The following is a 17,322-nucleotide window of genomic DNA, read 5'->3' as shown; positions in this document are numbered from 1 at the left end:
CTGTCTCATCATGATCACTTGAAGCAATTTCAAGGAAATGCAATCCTGCTTTGAATGGCACAGTCAGATCCTTGTCTGCCTCATTTAATTACTTTTACTACAGGATACCGATGCTTTAGATTGCAAATCCTTCGAGGCAAGGACTGTCTCTTTGTTCTGGGTTTGCAGAACACATCCTGCAGCAAAGGCCAGGGCTTCAAACATCTGGTTATTTTGAATACTGTACTTGGTGAGTGGCAGGAGGGCTTTACAGTGGTGGCTGGAGGGTGTGAGGGTTTGCGGGGTCCTTGCTGGCACAGCCCTGCTGGGTGCTGGCCCCTGGTATTTGCAGCACCCACGGTGCACTGAGTGAGGCACATCATCTTCCATCCCTGCGATTGCTCATGTTTATGGTGGGGCAGCATTTATCGTGCATGTAAATGTCATGCAAATGATTATCTGGGGAGGGTGTGGAATAAATAATCTTAATTCCAATCTCCCACCTCCTCCTTTTACCAACCATCAGTTTCTTCTCTGGAATGTGCTGAGCAAAAGGCCCCAGACGTGATACCTGGGGGTATGGCATCTCCAAAAGCTGTTTCAGAGAAAGGAGAGATGAAGAAGGGGTTACAGAGAAAGGAGAGTGGGCTGGTCCAGGGGGACCCACCAAAATAATCCACACATCAGGTCATCTCCAGTTTAACTGAAGAGCCTTTGGTATATTATGGCAGGTGTTCAACTGGTGGACTCAAGTGGCCTAATTATAAACAAGGCTTACTTAAACAGCCACTTTCTTTTCCTCTGCCTTTTCTGTTTTAAGAGATGTGACATAAAGCACACCAGAGCTCATTTAAAAGTGCTTCCTCCACTCCCCTGTTCACTTACAGAACTATTTAAAAGTGGAGGAGCTTTCTGCTTTCCTCTCTGCTCTTCTTAAAGACTCAGCCTGCCACAATCATAGCCTCTTAGTTGCCAGGCTCTGCAATCACCCTCACGGTGCAACTGCAGCCCTGCAAAGCTTGCCTTCCCATTTATTCCTCTAGAATGCACCTTTCTCCTGCCACTGTCCTGCAGGAGGTCTCATTGACTGGGTTTGCATATGGGATGGAGTGCATGAGAGTTGCTTAACGTATTTATTAGTCACCAGTGCAGACAAACGTCCTCTGCTTCAGGTTAGCTGGTTGTGGGCAGTCAACCATGGGAGGGATGGTTTAATGCCGACACGCACCTCTGCCATCATCTTCAGTATAAATTACCTCCTCTCCCATCCCACTTGACCTCACTCCTAATCTCTGGGCGTGGCTGCAGGGCTGATGGTGGCCTCGGCTGGAGAGTAAAAGCAGTGTCACGTCACCGCTCTGGGGCTCGGCTGTTACTTGTCCCAAAAGTTCCTCTGTACGTGCCTCTCCACTGTGGGGACCACCCTCCCCGAGGGCTGGACCAGCTTCGTGGGTGCCAGTAAACCACCTTCCCCTCATTCTCCATCCCCAGGAGCCGGTGGGGCTGTGAGCCAGCCAAGCCTGTTCTTCAGGTATGGCAGTGTACCTCCCTCTGACCAGTATTTCTGCTCCAGATCAAATATATGTTGCTGTTAAATTAAACCCAGCCTGTCACGGTCTGTAATTTCCATTGCAACCACAGGCATTGGCAGGAGCCACTGGTGCATGCTGCCTGCCCCATCCCCTTTGGTCCTCGTCCCACGCTGTGCCACACCACTGGCCCTGGAGAACAAATGGAGTTTCCAGAGGGTGGGTTTGGCGTGCTGGTCTGCAGTCCCAGGGACTGGCTCTGGTAATGCAGGGGGAGTTGTTTTTTAATCCGCATTCCCAGAGCAACGTTTGTACTTGCAAGTCTGAAACCCTCCAGGAGCCCTGCGGGCTTTGTGTTTGCTTCCACAGAGGCTTGTGCTATCCTGGTACTGGTGTACAGCAAGTAAATTAGGGGTCACGTGGCTCCAGAAAGTTTGTTCTAAGCTGTGTGAGGTTTCCGAGTAAATACAGGGGTCACCTTTTGCTCCCTTCCTAATTCTGCTTGCAACAACACCACCCACAAAACAGGAGAACCAGCACATCTCTGGCAATAACCTCCAGGTCATGCTCATTTTATGAGCTGTATGTAGGGCTCTGATCCTGGTTTTGTTTCTTCCTTTCCCTCTTGCAGAACCTTCCACTATCTTCCCAACTTAATGTGTCTCTCAAAGTATCTGTCCATCCTCACATCTTCTCCCACGGCTGATATCTGTGGTGGGATCTTCATTGTTGCTATGTCTGAAAAGACCAAAAATTCACTTGGCTCACTTCTCACTCCCTTCTTCTGCTGAGCCAGGGGGTTCTGAGGTCCAGTCCCTTCTCCAGCTTCTAGTTTTATCCAATGACAGAGGATTTCCCAGGATACATGCAGGCTTGCTATGGGCAACCACCAAAGAGTTTGGAAGTCAGCTGAGTCATCTGGATCCACACCTTTGGATATGGGGAAATAACTTCTGACCTAGCAGGAACCAGGTTCCTCGGAATGTCTGACCACACAGTTCACATTTTGTCAGCTCCAAGATAGGAAAATGAGTTCCTTGGCCCATCGTTCCCTTGGGGCTGGGGCTTTCTGGCTCCAGATCATGGGTGATGCTTCAAGCAAGTCTGTATGAAATGAAATACTGACTGCAAAAGTCTGAGTCTCAGCCCTAAGTCACTGATAAGGAGGCTGCTGAGAAAGAAACACCTTCCTTTAAGAAGGATCTGCTGGTCCAGCTTCAAACATAGCAGGGACTGTCCTACTATGCACGTGTAGCACAGCAGGAAATCATCTTCCATGTTGGGATGCAGTGTCTCTTCATCTAGCAACAAGTCTTCCCAGGGTCCAGGAAGATCTTCCCACTTAGGTCCCAGTGGGTCTTACGGGTCCCTTCCAGCTTGAGATATTCTGATTCATTGTTGGTGGGTATGCATTGCCTTTTAAAACCCGACAGGCAAATAATCATTGAGAAGAACAGGTTGGGGATACTGTGGAGGAAAACAGATGCTTCAGTCCCTGCCAGATTGAAACCAGGTGGTAAAGCAGGGCTGGTCGTGTCCTCACCCACCAACCCACTGCTTGGTAGAAAGAAGTGAGGAGGATGATGAGGGGAAAGAGAAGAGCTGTGGTCATGTTGAAAGCGTTTGACCCAATCTCCTCCCCAGCAGAAGAAAAGTGGCTTTTGAGGGTTCTGATGTTCTGCAAACACGGTGAGCATCCCCTGGTCATGAAGAGGGACCTGCTCAGTTCCTGCATAGCTGCAGCAGTGCAGGTTTGGTCTGCCCATGGGAAACATGCCTGGTGGGCAGGTGGCGATTGATAGCTTGTTTTGGATGAGGGGAGGTGGTGGGATGGAGAATGAACTGGTGGTGTACATGGAGAGCTGCAGGCCTGATTCAGCTTTGCTGCTTGAAGTAGCTGGTTCCTGCTCGGTTAGCAGCAGCGAGGTCTTCTCCTTCCAACCGACGTCTTGGCCAGGGGAGCATGACTGCTGTAGGAGGTACTCATTTCAAAGGCTGAGAAAGAAATACAGCCCCAGGAGCCATGTAAAACGAACCAAACCCTGTCAATGTGTGATCTTTCCTAGCAGGCACTTAACATCAACCGTATCGCCCTAACAAAGCACGATGAGAAGAATTTGAAAGTAAACTCTCCTCCCCTTGTCAGCGCCGCTGTAAATCACTTTCCTCCTGTGCGCTCGTCTGCAGGCCGAACCATTCCTTGCCAAGGCTGTAACCCTGTGGGAATGAAAATGCAGCAGAGAATCCTCAAAAAGAGGCAACAGTCCTATTTTCTCGTGTGCATCTAATTTTGTTATTTTTGTTGCACAATCTGTTGTCTGAGGTCTGTAATTCAAAAGCGATGTCAGTGTAAGGAAGCTAGAGCTGAATTTGTGTCTCAGGGCTGACAATTTCTCTTCCAGCAGAATAAAAGCTTGGGAGATGTCAGTAGTGCTCTCTGATGGTCCCGTCTGGGCGGACAGAGCCTGCTCAGGATAGCCCTTTGCTTCTGCTGCAAGACAAAGCACCTGCGCTGGCCGTGGGGAACCTCATGGAGCTGCTGCAGCACACCAGGTACTGGATGCATCCTTAAATTGTGCCTGTCTCTAATAACTGGAACCACCACGACTGGACTTTTAAATTTAGATTTGTCAGCTTTTATTGTATTATTTACTACAGCTAGATAAGCTGCCAAAGCTTGGACAATGTTCCTTGCTTGGGAAAAAAGTTCACTGGGAGCTTATTGATGGGAGAGTAGACCAAGGCATTACATGGCATAGTGCAGCCCTGCAGGGAACTCCCCAGCTCTTTAAGTGGCTCTCAGCTGGGTGTGAAGCAGGTGTTTTCTTGCCTTACCTATTGCAAGAGCTGCAGATTGAGAAATACAATGGCAATGCGTGTTGCCAGCATGATTTCTTCCTGCCTTCCAGAAAATCAGCCCCACTGGGGCATCCCTCCATGTCCAAAATCTAACAGGGGCTTGCTGGGAGGTGGTTGGACCTAGGGAGCACTGTGCTGCCTGGGGACCCAGATCCTTTGGTTCAGAGCACATCAGAGGCTGCCCCAGCCTGTGTCCCTTCCTTGGCCAGCCAGGACGTGGGGTCGGTTCCCACCAAGGACCTGCATCCCTGTGGGGCAGCGACTTCCAGCCCAGGGAGGTGTTTACTCTGCATACAGAGAGCCCCCATTCCCTTTTGACTCACCACAGCCTTTTTCTTCCCCTTGTAGGGGTTATTAACCCCACCAGCATGGGGTTTCCAACCCCATCCATGGGATGTGGCATCAGGGCACAGGCATTTCCGCCCACTGCCAGGCAGGGCCCAGGCTTGTTGGGCATTGTGCCTCTTCCCCGGTACGTTTTGCTGCATGGAGACAAATCTGTGTGGAAAAGCTGAAGTTAGGGGCCAAAACAGCTGCTGCGTAGAGGTGGTTGTTATAACAAAGTGAGCGTCACGGGTCTCTGCAGAATAAACTGTAAAGACAGGGCCGTTAACGAGCGGGTTAGGCATTGCCTGAAAAATGAGCTCAGCGGCACGTCAGGCTCATGGGGAGGATGGGACATAAGCAGGGGAGTTGTTGGCTTGCTTGAGTTTTTCTATCAGTAAGGCTTGAAACTCTGTGTCTTGCCACTGAGTGGTGGATAAAAGGGCTTGTTGAACTCTGGCCAGGGAAAAGGGTCTCTTCACGTTGCATCCTGACCCCAGATCTAGCAAATTTGGGGATGGAAGTGGAAAAAGAGAGATGGGAAAACAGGATGCTTTTTTTGCCACCCGTAGGCTAGTGATACCTACCTGTCCCTGAAAGCAGTGCTCCTGGGACAGGGTTAGAAGTTGGGAAGCTGACAGCCAAAATCAGCTTTTTATCTTAGCAATGCTAATTTTCACACCGCTTTCAAGCCCTATGCCTGGTCAGACTGGTGCTGGACCCCCCTGACCTGGGGGTCCTCTTGGAGGTCAGTTTGGGTGAGGTAAGAGGCAGGGAGTGCCCAAGGAGCCTCTCCCACGGGTACAATGCACCCTCTCGTGGCGAGCGGCCATGGCGGGTGCCTGGGCAGGGTGAGGGTGTCAGTGGGTGCCCACGGAGTTGGGGCTCAGCTCCTTGGCATCATACCAGGATGCATATGTGGGGACCCACCAGCCCTCCCATGGGGTAAACCATTCAGGGAGCTGGGATTTGGTTTCTCCAGGCTCAGGGCACCCCAAGACAGGTTCCACCACTTCCCACGGGGTCCCCCCATCTCTCTCCCTGCCCTGCTTTATGCAGGGAAAAGCAATCATTTTGACAAAATACTTGAAGCTGGCTTCCACTCAGCTGGGATTGAGCTGCCCTTCTCCCTCCTCCCTGTGAAGAGCCTGGAAAATAAATCAGCGCTTTGCATAAACAAAGCCCCAGAGAGGTGTTAGTGAAAAAACAGTGCTTAGGAGCTTCACAAATGCAGTTTTTTCCATGAAAGAAAAGCAGGAGAAGTTGTTGTTTTTTTTTTTCTTCTCCGTAACCCCTTAACCCAGGGAGGGATTTCTCCATCTGGCCGCCCAATTTCCCCCCACCCACCACCTGGGAGCCAAATCTTGGTTTGCTGAAAGGTGCCTCCCCTTCCTCTCATCCATTCAGGGGGACTTGAATTAAACCCCCCGTTGCTTTCCCTGAAGGAAGGCTGTGCTGCCGGTGCCTTGTCCTGCAGCCTTGGACGTGAGCACAGCAGAGGAGAGCTGCTGCAGGGGCAAGCAGCGGGTTGGGGTGCTGGGTGTCCCCCACAGGTGGGCAAGCATCGCTGCCCCGCTGCATTCCCAGTCCCCAAACTGGCTGGGACTCAGCGAGCCTTCGCTCCCACCTGCTCCCTGCGCGCTGGTGTGAGCTTCCTGCGACTTTAAAGTTCCCTCGGCGGACAAAGCAAAAGAGGGAGGAGAAAGGGTTTCATCATCGCTACCGAGAGCAGACTTATAAAAACTTTGCGCTCACGCTGCCTGGCTCACTCGCAGGCTTGGAGGGTTTTCGGCACAGACTGTGCGGGCTGCCGGCAGTGGGACAGGCCAGAGAGGGACGGGAGCCCACTCACAGCCCAGCTATTTGGGGCTCCCCGGGAAGCCCCCACGATGGGAGTCCACCCCGAAGCCGGCAAATCCCAAGTTGACGTCCCCAAAAGATCCGGCACCTGCTCCCCGAGTATCTTCTGCAACATTAAGGTAAGGAGCAGTGCCTGGCAGGGATGCGCCGCTTCCCTGGCGGGGAGGGAGGAGGATGCTTGCGTGGAGAGGGACCCCAACCCATCCCACAGATCCCCACATCCCCAGTACAAACCGCTGATAACATGAAAGGTGTTTGCTAGGATGCAGAATTTGAAAGTCAACTCCTCGGGCAGTCCTGGATCACGTCGCTGAGGTCCGTCCCGCCCGGCGTGTGGGAAGGGCCGGGGGCCTCCATGGGTTTTGGAGTGGTACCCTGCGTGGCACATGGGTGTTACGCCCCGTGGAAGCGGCGTGGGCAGCTCTCCGTGGGCTGCAGGGCTTACCCACGGCGTCCGGTACACGGTGTGCTGCTGCTTAGGGAATGATTAACCACATCCTGGTGTGAAAAGAAAACACTGCCCTATAATAACACTGACTTTCTTTAAAAAACCTTGGTGAGCAGGGCATTTTGAGTGACAGAAGCAAAATCACAGCAGGTTGAAGTGGGTTTTCTGGTGGTGGCTGCCCAGTTACTCACCTGCCCCTATTAGTAAGGTGAGAGCTGTCATCTTAAAGCTGGTCCCTGCCTGAGTTTCAGACTCTTTGAGCTCGCTGCCTGTGTGAGAAAACACCAGCCACTCTGTCCACCTCTCGCATTTTAAGCCCTGTTGACCATCATGGTTTTACACCACCCCTCACCCTCTTTTTTTCCCCATGCGGCACGTTTTGGCCCATTTCTGAATGGGCACTGAGGCTGCTGCATGTGCTGGTTCCTGTCCCCAGGACATCCGCCTGTGTTGGCCAGGATTTCCCTGGGTGGGGGGGATTTTCATGCCTCACTTGGCAGCGCCTCCACACATCGGCATCCGAAGCAGCGGGTGCAGTTTTGGGGAACGGTAGCTCCCAGCAGCACCTGCCCATGGGCAGAGCAGCTTCGGGTTCAGGAGAGGGGCTGCCAGCTGGCAGGACCCCCCTTGTGCTGATGCTGCTGGCCATGCCCAGGGCTGGGGTGTGATTTCCCGCTGGAGTTACTGGATGTGTATTTGCAAGGAAGGATTTGTCGGTGCTTCCCAGTGAATTGTGTTTTCAGGAGTGTGCAGCCATGGGTAGGGCGTCGTGGTCCAGTATGGGCTTGGGCTTTTTTTGCCACCCGTCTTTCCTCACCTTGCATGAAAGTTGGTACTGCCTGCTCCTCTCTGGGCTGTGCTTGCTTGCTGTTGGTTTCGGGGGAGCAAACGTTGGTTTCTGAGCACCTCGCTCACCGCGCTGGCCCCAGCATCTCTGTCAGGGTGCCGTGGGGCTGCCGTGGGATGCCCTGGGGCTGTTCCAAACAGGCTGCTCTCCTGAGCAGCGTGATGGGGCGAGCAGCAAAGCTTTGGGCTTGCTGGGGCTAGCAGGTGATGTGGTGGGGGCTCCCAGGGCTGGAGGCATCATCCCAGATGATGTCTTCCAGCCCTACATCCCTGAAGGTCCCCACTGCCTAGGCTGGGCTATTCCAGCCTGTGACTTGATGGCCCTTTTTGGCTGTGAGCGCCAGAAGGAAAAGCTTGAAATTACCCTGGGTAATTTAGGGCTGCCACTAGGCTACTCTGACATGCCTCTGGAGGGGACTGGTGAGCTGACCTCTCCTCTGGTGGAGGTGCAAAATGTGGCCCTAACCCGCTCTGGGCTACTTCAGTAATGACCGTGGCTCAGGATAACGTCACCCAAAACCAGAACACTTCTTGCAGTTCATGCTCTTTCCTGGAAATATATACAGTTCTCTTTAGCTGCACGCTTGCAAAAATGTCCTGGAACTGAAGAAACATTGACAAACTCGATGCCTTTTCAGGATGTAAAACTTTAGGGTTAAAAAAAAAAAAAAAGCCCCAACAAATGTTAATTGATTTCTGCATCCCATAGGCAGCAGCAGGATGTGGGCCGTGCGTGCCACAGCTGGGTCCTCAGCACCCCCACGCTCAGGGGCTGTGGGGGGGACCTCCTCAGGGCACGTGGCTGAGGGCAGATGACATGGGGGTGTCAGTCTGCCGGCGGCAGGAGCTCTGGCTGTGCCAGGAGGTGCCTGGCTGCCTGCCTGCCCCATCAGCTCCAGCTCGAATCGCTCAGCGGCTGGTGCCAGCTGGAGGGCTCAAGTCTTAATTTCAAAATGAGCAAGGAGCCTGGAGCTCCCCAGACCTGCCAGGCACCCACCCCTAAGCCCATCTGGAGGATCCTAGGAGGTGATTTTGGAGGGAGAGGGGGTGCTGCAGCACCCAGTGTGGCAACCATGTGTGGGACCACGCACAGAGTGACCCCAGGAGCAGGAGATGCCACCAGAGACCCCCCCTCCCGCCCACCCTGGCTGGTGCAAATACAGCTGCCCTAAGGGAAAACCAGCTCCTGAAAAGGAGCGCTTTAGTTTTTAAAAAGTCAACAGGTTTTTGCTAAATCAAGGGGAACCATCCCTCAATTTAGCACAGCCCAATACTGGCACTTTGCAAGCACATTAAGGAACAGTTTGAGCTCTGTCAAAACACGCTTGTTGGCATCAGATGGATAATAGGTACCATCTGGGGTGGTGGGGAGGTAGGACGCCCATCCCTTGATGAAAAGTTCTTGCATTTAAGAGCAAATATATATAAATTGACAGGCAATGACCTCCCCCACCCTTTCCCGACCTGTTCACTCTTCCTGTGCTGTGAGATTTGTGTTAAATATACACGTACATTAAAATATCTGCTTCCAGTTGGAAAGCACTAGCCTGTGCGCAGTTGTCAATCCTCCCAGCCCCCAAAATCAGTAGAAAATGAGTGTCGCAACTGAATTTCCAGGTTTGGGAAGTTGTTTTGTTGTGAATGGGTTGTCAGAGGGCAAGGTGTACAGTAAACATCTGTTTATATAGCTTTATAGCTCTTGTTTGTATGAGAAGGCATTGGTGCTGCAAATAACATGTTATATAAAGTCTTCATCCAGCACCTAATTGTGTGGGAAGCTGCTGGCATCGTCCCACACAGAGACAGGTACTATAAAGGGGTTTAAATTAATTAGACACAGCGTCCTCGTATAAATGATGGCAGTTTCTGACAGGGACAGTATTTCCAACACAACAAAATCCCCTAGTTGTAGCAGGCTCCAAGTCTTAATCATGAAGCTTATATTTAATCCACAAAGCTCACATGCCAGGATCATTTTCAGAGCGCCTTTTGCAGGGCTGGGGCCAAAAATAACAAAATATTTTTCTGTGCCAACCATCTCGCTCCTCCATGTTCCCTGCGATGGGGACCACTGCTTCCCTGCACCAGTTCCCATCGCTCTTTGGGTGAGGGGGGGGTGGCACCGGCCCCGTTACTGCTGATGTTCAAAGTGGAGAGCATGATGGTGCCAGGGATGGGCATCGTGATGTCTCACGCTATGGGCGTCAGAGAGGGGAAGGTCCTGGTGGAAAGCAGCAGTTTTAATGGTTCTGCAGGTATTTGAGGAGCAGGATGGGGCCAGCAGCCCCAGGGATGGGTGGTATGGAGGCGCTGCTGGGGGTGTGGGAGGAGCAGTGCAGAAGCAGGTGCTCGGGGAGGTGATGCCCTGTGGATGTGGCCGCTGGCTCATATCCATGCTCTGACACAGCAGGCGTTTACAGCTGATCTCTGTACCCTACGGGAACGTGGTTGGTGACAGTTCCTTGTTGCTGCTGTGGAAGTTACTCCCTGCAATACGTGGGTATTAATGACTGTAGCTAATATTGCAATTACACCAAACAGCACCAACGCTCTGTCTATGCTGATATTTAAGGGCACCGCCTGGCTCAGCCGACAGTGTGTTTGCAGTCTGCACCATATCTCGTAGCTGGAATAAACCTGGTCGTTGTGCTTGTGTTTCTGAGTCCCTCTCAGAAGTGGCAGGGTTGCTTGAAGCCTTCTAGAAGGTGGCTGTTTGTCTTGAATCACCTTGAGGAGAGAAAGCAGAACGCAAAAGGCCTTCAGATTTTGGGGCTGGGAGGTTGCTGCTGAGCACCATCCCCTATGAGAAGCCTGAAGCACCTTGGTAATTCCACAGTGGTGGTGGAGATGGGTGATGATAAGCAAGGACAGCCCCTTACTTTGAAGTTCACCAGAGCTTCCAGGGTTGCACAGACTGGCACTGGGATTTTGGGGGGTTGCAGCTGTGCTGCTTGGCAAATGCGGGATGAAGCCAACCCGCAGGCGGATGCCAGCACCCGGTGGCACTGGGGACACTGAGGACCTCCCAGCCTAAAGGAACAAAACAGGTTTGAAAGGTGGAGGAGAAGTGGCTGGTTAGTCTTTTTGATACCCATGCATGGCCATGGACCCTGTTGACGTCCCCTGGTCCACAGTCCTAACCGTTGGCTTCAGTCATCGTGTCTATGCCTGTCTTGGCCTTCCAGACACCCACTGAAAAAGGATTATTTCAAAGGCAGGGCCTCAGATGTTTTGGCTTCTTCACCTTTATTGCCTCTTTCGTGGCTTTGTGCTATTTTAATTGATAGCTAATTGCTTATTCAGGATCCCCGGAAAGATGACAAGGAGGAGAGCTTTATAAATCTCTTGTTACTTAGCTGAGTTGGACTGGTTTCAGCTGGAAGCTTGTTAGCTGGAGAGCACAGGGGAGCAGTGTGAAATGGCTGGGAGCGCAGGCAGGGGGAGGCTTTTACTCTGTGGACTGCCTGGCATGGAGAAGGACGCAGGATAGCAGAGAGTTATTGTCACTTACGTCAGCTGGAGGGAGCTCAGGGGAAGATTTAAAAGCCTTAGGGACAGATTTAAATTGGGTACTCTATTGGGGTGGGGAGAAGGATGGTATGGAAGAGTGTAGGAGAGGGGACAGCAAGGTCAGGAGGCGACTGTGGGCTCTCAGAGTGTGATAAGGGTGCAATGGCCATGAGCAGGGAGCTCTCCCCTCCCTGGGGAGGCAGGGTGCCTTCTGTAGAAGAAACTGGAGCCTTGCCTTCGGATCTGAGGTCCCAACAGCAGCAGGGCAAGTTCTTTGTCCCTTCCTTTAAAGGGACTAAAGAAATTTACTGAGAGGAGTGTATTTCAGAAGCCTGGAGATGTAACAGTTGTACTCTCATATCCCATGGGAAAAGGTCATGAATTGTTTTATTTAGCTGTTAGCAAGAATAGGAGATTCATGAAGTCATTGGTCTGAAGTCATTGGTCTGTATACATGGCTGTGGGTTTGGAGAAGGAAGCACCAAGAGCGGAAAGTCATTGTTTATTAGGGCCATTGGTTTAAACAAGAAAATCAAATGATATTCCAATACTGGACACTGCAAGGAGAGATAGCAAGTTGGATGAGTGTTTGTAGCAAAGCAGCAAGCAGAGTCCTTAGGACAAGCTGGGTGGCATGGGGAGAAGGACCCGCTGTGACTTCCAGCTGGAGTCTTCCAGCGTTCATGGTGATGGTGCTGGCATCAGAAAACAAAGGCTTGGTTTAGATAGATCCAACGCTGTGTTTATGTCTGGTTTTGGTGGGATCAGGTTTCAAAAGGGAAGAACCGCCTGGCCTTCACCAGCAACACCAGCAGCAGGATAAGGAAAAAGATGGGGAAGAGCCAGACAGCAAAACGGGTTGGAAAGTTTAGTGGGATCAAGGTCTAGGAGACGTGAAGCAAGATAATTTTATGAGGGGCGAGGTAGTTCAGCGCCCAAACACAACCAAGGAGTGGTCAGCGTAGATAAGATTATCATGAGCAAAATGAGAGAGGAGTGTCGCTGATAGGGAGCACGAAGCATGGCCAGGGCTGCGGGCGTGCGAGCGAGAGGAGTGTTTACATACGCTTGTGGGTCAGGGAAAATGAGGCCAAGCTGAAGCTACCTTCAAGGAAATCATGGTCAGGTCCTGAGGCACCATAAAGAAAAGAGATGTTCAGAAAAAAAAAAGAAAGAGCAAAGACCCAACCACACAACCTACCTGTGCGCTTGGTCTGGTTGCAGGAAGAATGAAGGCTGCTTAGTGACGTGCATCATATTTTGCAGGCAGAAGTATTTTCTCAGCGGCAGCTTGGGAAGTAACAAACCCTCACGCCTCAGGTGCTGGGGGTCTGGTCTCAGCAGCCAAAATCCTCCTTCGGACATTTGCAACGTGCACCTTCAGGTTAAGGCTGGTTTTATGTCCCCTGGAATGCTCCCTCTGCAGCAACTGAGCACGGCAGGGCTTGCGCGGACCTTGCAAGGGCGCTGGGATATGGGGCAGGGAAATCCCGTGTGTACATTCGCTGCAAAAAGAGCAAACATTGTCTCTGCACTTGACAACTGGGGCTTGTAAAGCATAGATTACTTGGCAGTAGACAGTCATCATTGCAACCAACAACCTGGGCAGTCGTGTGCTTCTGACAATCTCTAACCATTTTAATTTTTTTAGTAGTTTATTTTTTACAGTAGAAATAAAACTTAGGAGCCAACTTCTGCCATTGGACCATGCTCCAAGCTCAGTGGTTTTGTGCTAAGGGACATGTTCTGGCAAGGTATTTAGTTCCTTCTATGGAAATGTTGTTGCTTTTTTTTTTTTTTTTTTTTAAATCTTTCATGGTGCTTTTCATTCTATAAATCTAGACAGCTGCATGTAGAAAAAAGAAAGAAATGCCAAGGAGGGACATATTTCCCCATGCGTGTCTGTATACTTTCCATTTTCAGCTGATGCATTTCTTTGGACTGAGTGATCTCACCCATCCTACTGCAGGAGAATCTCTGAGCGTAGTGAGCGTTGATCACATACAAGCTCTAAAATAAACAGCCTGTCTTTGCCCCGACTACTATAATTTTGGGAATGTTCTTATTACTTTGGGGATATTTTCTTGTTTAACCTAACTTGCCAGGCATTTTATTGGCTTCCTTGGTGACCTCCCCCAGCCTGACCCCCAAACCTCTTATGAAACAGCCCACCTTTCGTAATAGGCTTTCCCAAGGTCCAGTCTCGGTGTGCCTGTTAAGGGCAGTGACAGTGCATTATCTTAGACTAGCAATATGGAAAGAGAGACACGAGGTAAGGGAATGCAGCTTAGCAGACCCAGTATGTGACAGGGGGTAGTGCAAGCTCCTGCTGCCTGCCTGCAGTGCCTGCTCCCAGTGCACGCAGCCAGCCCCGGGAGCAGCAATCTCCCCCTGAGCCCAAAAGCTGCTGACCCCAAGAACACCCACCTCAAGGATTGTTTACCCTCTGGCTCTGGCTTCCTCATCCTTGTCTGCTTTATGGGTTCAGCACAAGGCTGGGAGACCCCCTTTCTCCTCCCAGAGCCTTATTTTATTCCCGGTGAGCATCAGGGAAGCGGAAAAGACGCAAGTGGCTCTTCTGAGGTGGCTGCAAGGACTGATTGGCCATCTCGGACATCTCCCAGGAGTGCACCAGCCACCGGGGCCATACCTGGCACCCACGGGGACATCTTGGTGTCACATCCTCATGGCTGGGGGCTGCCTGCCCACACCCTCAGGCTCACCAGCCCTCTGGGTCACATATTTGTTGAACACGTCTCCTCTGAAGGAGGTTTGGGTTGGGATTGACCGAACTGCCAGGTCTCTGCTTTGAGCCTGAGACGTGTTGTCCAGACCACAGAGGAACCAGGCCCCTCTCTTCCCTGCAACAGGGTGAGTTTCTCTTCCTTACAAAAAAGCATTGCTCTGGGAGGTGCTAGTCCCCACGGACTGGGTGGGGGGGAGCAGTATGTCAGTGAGGGACCTTCCCCCAGGCGCTTGCTTCCCTTTTAAATAAAGTGCATCTTGGAAAGGAGTCAAGTGTCTTGTATAAACAGCCTGGAGTCAGGATCGCTCAAGCACTCTGAAAGAAATGTGGGGATGATTAAGAGGGGATTTTGTATGTGTGTGTGCGGGGGCATGTGGGTGCACGCCTTTGGCCTCTCTGCACTGCTCCCTGGCTGCCTGCAATTGCTGCTTGCCTGCTCTGGAGGGTCAGCACTTCATATTTGTGGGAGTGTCCCCGACTCCTTAACCTCCCACCATGCCTTTGCTGCTGTTGTGTTGGTTTTGCGTCAGCAAAACCTCCCTCTAGATGAGCTTGGCTCTTCTTTAAAAACCCCTTCTTCCTTAAGTGTTATGGAAGATGGATGATAGCGGCTCTGTCCCCTCCTGGGGTTGCTCGGCCGGTGCATGGGGCCAGTGCAGCACATCTGGTGCTCTCTGCAGCTGGAAGGGACCAGGTCGGTGCTGGTTTCCATGGACCAGCAGGTTGTGGGTGGTCAGCATGAAAATGTGGGGATAGAAATGGTGATGGGAGAGACCTGTGTGGATACATGGGAGAATGGTGTCCTTCATCTCCACCATCCTCAGTGGTCTGCTCTTCCTGGCCAGAGCGTCTCGGCCAGTGCCAAGGAGGTCAGGTAGTGCATGGGCTCCTTTTGGGGAGCCCTACAAGTAAGCCCTTCTCCCAGCTATTTGCACTCAGAGAGCCTTCAAGGTTTGGGCTGTTGTTATTTTAATTAGAACTGAGTCTGCTGAATGCAGGGGAGGTCTTAAATCGGGTACAACTCTCACCTCTGAAGTGTGTCTGGAAAAGCTGAGCTCCAGCTGCACAAGTCCTAGAGCAAAGGCTGTTTTGCTTTGCTCAAACTGTTTTGGGTGGCAGCTTTTTCCCAAGCAAAAAAAAGTCTCCTCTGCCCTTCCCCTCCCATCCTCTGGGCTCTCTGCATCCAAGGGCTGCGGCTGATGTGGGGTCTTGGTGCCAGCAGCAGCACGGGGCAGGATTGGGTCCCCCGAGCATCCCTCCTGCTCTTCTGCCGTTCCTGCTAACCCTGCTCACAGGAGCCGGATTAGAAGGACTTGAGGGCATGGGGGGAGCAGTCGCACCCCAAAGTCTCTCCCCGTGTCCATACTCTCCAGCTGCATTTCTCCCACGTTGCCTCCTCTCACAGCAGGCAGCCCCAGCTTGCTCCCAGGCATCTTGGGACCCACAGCCCCGTTTTGTCTGTCCCCAGGTTATCACCAATGCATAAACCCATCTCAGGCCACCTCCTGCCAGCTCTGCCTTTCCCTGCCTGCCCTCTCTGACCACAGCTTGACCCTCTCATCTCCTGCCCTCCATCCTCTCGCGAAGCACAGCCAGTGCTTGTTCCCCACGGTCCTTCCATGCCTCTACCTTCTCCCCATCCCCTGCCAACCCCAGCACTGTGGGGAGTCTCCTCCTCATCTTCCCTCCCCACCTGCATCCTCTCTCCCCCAACACTTCTCATCTCCCCATCTGCCCTGGGATTAGGCTGACATTTGCTGCGCTAAAATCAGCCTCGGTGATCCACCCTCTTCCCTCCCCATTGGTAAACAGCTTTGCTTCTCCAGCTAACGCCTCGCGCCAGGAGAGCTCTCCCTCCAGCTGCTCTGCATCTCAGGCAGTCCCAGCCCTCCTCTGTTTAGCCAGAGCTTCCTTATTCAAATTACTTCAATAGGGTCTGGCCAGAGCTGCAGGAACAAAAATTAATGTTCTCTGGCAACAAGATCCCCTCTCCATATTTCATCCTCACTGGAGTCACCTCTCTGCTTGAGACCAGCCCGGCTGGACTCATTACATGGTGATCCCGGGTCAGGATTGGGGAAGGTGAACGTGGTGGATCCAGCTTTCACCCACAGGACCATGTGCTGGGATGGGTTTTTGAACGTAGGAGTTGATAGCCAGAGGGTGTAGAGGTCATTGTGCTTCAAGAGTTTACTTTCAGATGTTTCACTCCACTTTGGCCCTGTCTGAGAGAGTTTCCCACGTTACACCCCACGTCATTGCTCTGTGGCTTTTTGTCGGGACAAAGTTCTAGCCTGGGACTTTGTCCTCTCCCGCTTGGCTACCATGGTGGCAGATGCCTGCCTGATGCTAGCCGGCCTCAGACACCCCTCCAAGATGTGGCTGGGGAGTTCATGAGGGCAGCTTATCCCTGTGACCTTTCTTCCCTCTTTTTTGGTGTTTGCCTTTCTCCTTCTACTTTTCTGTGGTCTCCAGGTTGTTGCCAGCCCTCACACTGCCAAGACTCCATTTTCTCCTTCCTCTTCATCTCAGTCCTCTTCTCTCCTCCTGTCTGTTAGCATCTCTCCCATCTCTTATGCTTTTAGATACCCAGCTGTGTCTTCTGGCTGCTGCCATCCTCCCTCGCAGGAGAAGCTTCCCAAGAAGCCATTTTATTCTACCCAAAATCTCTTGCAGTTGCTGGATGTGGCTCTGCATCCCTCCTTTTCTCACCAAAAAGCCATTCCGCCCACCTGTGGCATTTGCATCCTCCATATCGTGTGGACAATTTTGCTCTTTTTCTGTTGTTTTTTTTGGTTTGTTGGTTTTTTTTTTTTTTCTTTTTCACACAATGGGTCAGGGCTTCTGGGCGCTACCATTTCAAATAAATACTCATAATGAGTATTGCTGCTTTCCTAGCCAAGGACATAAGGAATTTGTCAGCCCTGCAGTACCTTTGATCCCCCATTCATCATCTCAGGCTTCCCGCCGTTATCTTTGTGGGACATGCTTCCGGTATTCAGCAAATATTTGATTTCCTGTGAATTTAAATAAAAAGACCTTTCCCCCCCCCCCTTTTTTTTAAAAAAAATTATTTTAAAATACTTTTGGCACTGTGCGGAAATATTCCATTCCAAGAAAAATAAAGGAAAACTGTTCTGACTAAATATAGATCAAAAGACACTTGTGAGGTGCCTCTTGCATCCCTGGCTGAGAGTGCTTTCCTCTCCCAGGCCACCCGG

The 17,322-nt window shown here is 51.6% G+C and overlaps 1 protein-coding gene across 1 annotated transcript in view; it reads left to right on the top strand.

The window, feature by feature from the left end:
* The first annotated feature begins 6,472 nt into the window (after positions 1-6,472).
* Positions 6,473-17,322, top strand: part of SLCO2A1 (solute carrier organic anion transporter family member 2A1) — a 29,851-nt gene continuing 19,001 nt past the window's right edge. The window contains exon 1 of the mRNA XM_074833404.1: positions 6,473-6,670. Within this exon, the coding sequence (XP_074689505.1) occupies positions 6,581-6,670 (90 nt within the window). The 5' untranslated portion in view covers positions 6,473-6,580. The remainder of the gene's footprint in view (positions 6,671-17,322) is intronic.

This window comes from Strix aluco, chromosome 9, assembly GCF_031877795.1.
Source record: "Strix aluco isolate bStrAlu1 chromosome 9, bStrAlu1.hap1, whole genome shotgun sequence".
NCBI classification, from domain to species: Eukaryota; Metazoa; Chordata; class Aves; order Strigiformes; family Strigidae; genus Strix; species Strix aluco.
Note: the sequence above shows the minus strand (reverse complement) of the source record. Positions and strands in the feature narration are given on the sequence as shown.